This window comes from Quercus suber, unplaced genomic scaffold, assembly GCF_002906115.3.
Source record: "Quercus suber isolate HL8 unplaced genomic scaffold, Cork oak 2.0 scaffold_13, whole genome shotgun sequence".
Classification (NCBI taxonomy): Eukaryota; Viridiplantae; Streptophyta; class Magnoliopsida; order Fagales; family Fagaceae; genus Quercus; species Quercus suber.
In genome coordinates, this window is record NW_027069478.1 from 903,824 (window position 1) to 909,649 (window position 5,826).

The 5,826-nt window shown below is 31.1% G+C and overlaps 1 protein-coding gene across 1 annotated transcript; it reads right to left on the reverse strand.

The window, feature by feature from the left end:
- Positions 1 to 3,448: 3,448 nt before the first annotated feature.
- Positions 3,449 to 5,169, reverse strand: LOC136070441 (leucine-rich repeat receptor protein kinase HPCA1-like). The gene is made up of 3 exons (XM_065780413.1): positions 4,807 to 5,169; positions 4,222 to 4,342; positions 3,449 to 4,118 (listed from the first exon to the last, which is right to left on the reverse strand). The coding sequence occupies exons 1-3, from the start codon at positions 4,886 to 4,888 to the stop codon at positions 4,010 to 4,012; spliced, it is 312 nt and encodes a 103-aa protein (XP_065636485.1). The 5' UTR covers positions 4,889 to 5,169; the 3' UTR covers positions 3,449 to 4,009.
- Positions 5,170 to 5,826: the final 657 nt, after the last annotated feature.

Consider the following 5,826-nt stretch of genomic DNA (forward strand, 5'->3'; position numbering starts at 1 on the left):
CTAAGTCTCCTACAGAATTAACCAACCCTTAAAGGACAAACATTACCAAGTTATCATTTATGCCAGGATTCACATCTCAAACATGCAATTCGTGTGCAAGCAGCTAGTTTTCAATCCCAATTTGTACAGAAAAACAAGAGAAAGACAAAAAGAAACATAACGACAACTATTCCATGAAATATTTTTAACAACTAAACTCTCAAGAATTTTCAATGCTGGAATACATGCATTTAAATCTTATCTGTTGTCATTTATACAGAGGAAACCGTGCTCAAGTAGACTATGAAACCGTGCAATTAAATCAGATGCAATACAGAATTTATGAGCATTAGCAAAGTAAACTACACAAAATATAAACTATGCAGTGATACTAAATCCCACAAAAACTAGGTCTTAGAGATTCTAAACCACCTATTTCCAAATTAAATGGCCGTAAGAAAGTCATAACTTCTTACAAATTTACTTGCAGGAATAGAATAAGTATATACTTACCCATGAAAACTGTGCATTTCGAAACTTATTATTAACTCCAGCCAAGTGTGAATCCAGAGGATTCAGCTTCAACAACCTAGGAGCCGAGATCCTATTCCCCATACGGCCTGCAAAACCAGTCTTAGCCCTTCCATCCTTGTCAGTAAAGAGTGTGCAAATAAGGATCAAATACATATCCGTGGTGCCCAAAATCCACTTCCCATCAAAGGTAACATCCACATGAGTAATAGGCGAACCAAGCCCAGGAAAAGCAGTTTTAGCCTGTCTCATAGAACTGCTCGAATACAATCTAATCTTCCCATCAATAGACCCAACAACAATTGATCCATCACCGGTACTCGCAAAGCACTGAAAATTAGTCCCTCTAGAGAACTGGTGCCCTTGTGCAATTTGTTTTTCATTTTTTGTTTGATTTTTTTTTTATTGCATCAATTCTTTAGGTTGATGAATTTTTGTGTTAATTAGAATTCTATTTTGGGTTGATGTAATTTAGTTTTGTGTTTTAAGTTGTTATCTTTTATATTCTTTTTGATTAAATATTATCCTATTGCATTATACATATAGTATATAATAATATAATGTTATTATATTACATAGAATGACTTGGATAATTTGACGTTTATTGCTATATATTTTATTTTTACTCTTTTTTCCTCTCATATTATTTTATTCAACATACACAAACCTGCCTTCCTTTACCATACATTAGAGGAATCAAAATATTTGTGTGATAAAGGGTCATATAATTTATAATTTAGATAGCACCCTTTGAATGTGTCTAGGCCCATAGATTGAGCGATTTGTAGACTTAAAAAGCTATTGAGAATGAAATTTTTGAATCAAGTTTAAAAAAAATATGAACTACTATATATCATTTAGATAAAAACTTTTATCATAGATACATTAATTTTTTTTTGACACAAATTTAAATTACGCAAACTTAATAATTTTATATTATGTGTTAGCATCGTCTTTGCTTCTTCTTCTTCTCAAAAATATTATGTATCATCTTTAAAGGATGTCAACAATATTGATCTTATGGGAAAAGTTACATAAAATATTGAGAAAAAAATGTTTTATATTACAATCTACTAATTAAAAATGTTTTTTTAAATATTTTAACCTTTCTATTTTTCATATCACTGACATGTTTTGCAACTAACACATGTGTTAACTTAAGTCTTAATATTCTTAAGTTGTTTTGGCAAAAAGAAAAAAGAAAAAAAGTTGTCATAAAAGAGGAGTTCATGTAAAGCTTTTTGCAAAATGAAATATTTGTTTTGTAAGGCCACCAAACTTGATAATTTGCAAATGTGGAACCATTCGCAACAATATTTGCATAGTTATATAGTTCAAGCTAAAGCAATTGTGTATACTTTAAGTCTTCAAAAAACACACATCCACCGGTGGTTAAACGTTCATCTTGGGTAGTTTTAACTTTTCATATAATTTTACCTTTACATTTTCATCTATTTTCATTTATATTTTTTTTTTCAAAAAAAAAAACCTTTAATTTATATATTTATAAGTAAAAAATGAAATAATGATTCATGAATTAAAAAAAAAAAATTATCTATAAATATTTATCTTGTGCGGTTGTAACTTTATATATAATTTTGCATTTATATATTCATTTACTTTAATTTAGATGTTTATAACTTAATAATGAAATCTATAAACAAGGTAAGTAAAACAATCATATTTCTACAATTCAAAAAGTTACAATTTCTTTTTTCTATAAAAGGCCTTTTACATTTCCTTGGAATTATTTTTAATTTTTTTTTTTTTATAAAACCTTTAACATGCCACTAACCTAACCACTTCATACATTAAAAATATTTAAGGCTCATTATTACTTCCGTTAATATATTATGGATATTTTAATTGATTGAGACCAAACTAGAGAAATGCCTTTCATATTTCCTTGGAAATTCAGAAGAACAAAAAAAAAACCTTTGACATACCACTAACAACCATATCTATAACTATTTAAGCCATACATGATATCTATTTTTTATTGATAACCATAAAATTTACAACTAGCAAGGGAACATACAAAATAATAAATAATAAATGAAGGAAGAAAAAAAGAAATGAAATCTCAATTAATAACAATTATTTGGAAAATAAAAAGGTGGTCAAGAAGAATAAGAAATAAAATAGAGATGGCTATGCAGAGGATATTGAAAACTTTATAGTGCAATAAAATCAACCATTACATTCACTTAATTAAATCAATAATCAACAATTAAATATAATAATACAATATTTAAACTTAAAACTAATCAAACTCTAACTAGAGAAATTATATATATATATATATAATCATAATCTTTATACACAATGAATAGTTTTACCTCTTATTTAATGTTATGTTATGCAAATCATCAACCAATAAGTATATGATAATGGAAAAAATGTTATAGACAAGATTATGAAAAATATGATAAAATATTATATATATATATATATATATATATATATATATATATATTTAAACTCTTTATATAGTCTAGAAATTAAAATAGTATTTTATCTAAAAAATAATCACACGCAAAGCACGAGTTTGTGACTAGTAACAAAATAAAGGCAGAGAACCACATTGAGTAGAATAAAACAAGCTAATATTGATATGTTTGTTTAAATAGTAGGGTTTTAGGATATTAAAAAGTTACAATTATAACCCTTAGTAAAATGGGGCGGGGCGGGGTGGGTCTAAAAAGTTTAAACCCACCCCGCCTCGCCCCATGATGCAGGGCTAAAATCTTGCCCCATCCCTTCCCCACCACCATTGCGGGATGGAAAAAACCTGCATGGGGTGTAACGAGAAGGGGCAGGTTAAGCGGGGCAAGGAAAAATTACCACCCTTACTCACTAATACTTCCACAAACATTAAGTATCCGTTTGGATACTGAGGTTTGTGCGTCTGCGGTTTTTTTTTTTTTTTTTTTTTGGGAGAAGTGTGTTTCTCAAACTTTATGTCACACCAGTGAGTCCCGTACACTGTTCACGAGACCCACAAACCTCTTTTTTCAGCAATTTTTTCATTAAAAATAGGTTCCACAACACTATTCTCATATTTTAAAATTATTTTGTTATAGTGTTTTCAGTTTTCAGCAGTATCCAAATAGACCCTAAGTGAGCGTTTGGATTCGCGTTTTCTCCCCCTGCGTTTGCATTTTTTTTTTTTCATTGCCTCTTGCACTGTTCATGGGACATGAACAGTGCATTTAGGCTTATGAACAGTAACCATCATTGTTCATGCATGCGAATTACACTGTGCAGGAGACATTGTACACTGTTCACGGGACCCACAACCACTTTATTAAAAAAATATATAAAAAATGGGTCCTACGATATTATTTACATATTTAAAAATTATTTTTTTACAGTATTTTTAGCTTTCAGCTGTATCCAAACGGACCTTAAGTAGTGAATTTTTATATTTTTGAGCCCTGCAGTTTCTTGTAGCTGAATGGTGGTTCAGGGATATCAGTTGGAAATTGAATCTGAAGACTTAAATAACAGAGGCAAAGTGAACATAGAAAACATACAGAGTCTGTAATTCAGATAACAATTCGAAATCTCCAGAAAGCGGGCCTGTTAAACCAATGGTTGATAACATTCTGAAATGATACAAAGTCAGCTTTATACCAAAATTTGGAATTGTCATGAACAAGCAAACGTGCCAACAAAAACTAGAAAGCGAAAACCGGGCAGAAAGCTTACATGGAGGTCACACGTGAATTTGTGCAACCAATTCCTTCCCATCCCTTGCCACAAGGATCCGGACCCACCCAACTGGGTGGTGTATTCTGCCATATATTCTTGAGAGAAAGCAAAGCAACATCTGCATACGGATATTAAAAACATCATAACTCAATCTCCAAATTATCAAACACGACTATCTAATATATAGTTCAAAATATATTGAAGATTCACGTAAATTGGAAGGACGTGTAACATTAGCTAAGGCCCTGTGATGGAATTATGGAAAAAATATATATATACATAACGTGGCAAAAAAAAAAAAAATTTGATACCAAAATTTATGTCACTTCAGTAATCCAAATAGCCAAAATAAAGAACTTTTTTATTGGTGATGCATCTTAGTGTTGAGTATTTCCTAGAGTCAAGTGCTGCCGAATAACTAACCATACGATTTGTACTGCTCAGATTCCAGAAACTGACATGAATCTTGAGTAAAACAAATCGTTGTTCAAAGTACAAAAGCTTTGTCTCTCATATTCTAACCAAACTAATAATATAACAGTTACACAAACTAACAAGAAGACAGAAATGAACTGAACTTACAGTCCTGACTTTCAGTCTCGGCTGCTATAGCTGAAAATATGATGAAAACAAGCAGTAGGAGCAGCTGACTTCTTTGAACCATTACTAAACAAACCGTAGTTATTACTCTGAGGACTTCATCAAGCTGGATAACAAAATCTTTCAGAAACTGAGATCACCCATATATCTAATATATTAAGCAGAGTAAAGCTATCATTGGACAAAACTCAATAGCTAGTAAAGTTTGTTTAAATTTGTAACCAGCTGTTTCTTATATATTAACTAGTATTACTACATGAGTACATAAGAACTTGCAAGGAACTTCTCTGCTCGCATTATCGCATATAATGCAATGCAGAACAATTCACCAGTCATGATCACATATTGCTTGATTTTAATTGGTAGGGAAATATATATATATATATATGTATGTATGTATATGTATATGTATATGCATATGTATATAAGGACCAAGAGTCTTATGTACTTGATACAAGTCAATGGACAGATTATCAAAATAATATCTGCCCCATAAATGATTAATGAGGACATAAAATTATCTTTAAACCCATGATTCAGCGTGGTTGATACACTACTTTTTTCTCCAGAAATAATACACAAAGCTAAATTATAATTGGTTGGGTTCTTGCAATTGTGGAGGAAGCCATCATTGTTACTTGAAAAAAGATGTAGCAGTAAGTAGGCGTGAATGAGAGGCCCCTTTCAATTAGGGTGGAAATCACATTTTCGCCCCTACATTTTCAAGCGATTCCCACTTTGGTCCATAGATGTTATTTTTACCACTTTTAGTCCCTATCTTGAAAAACGTTTCCCGTTATGGTCCTTGCCGTTACATTAGAGACAGAAAATGTACATGTGGCAAACTGCAAAATTAAAAAATATTAAAATAATGTCACGTGTCACTACAAGCTCCACATGGCTTTCCCACCCTTAGTAAGTCACGTGGCCCTTACGTGACATTCTTTCTAAACCAAAAAACCCCAAATCAGCAAGCACAATCCCAATATGTAACAACGTCAC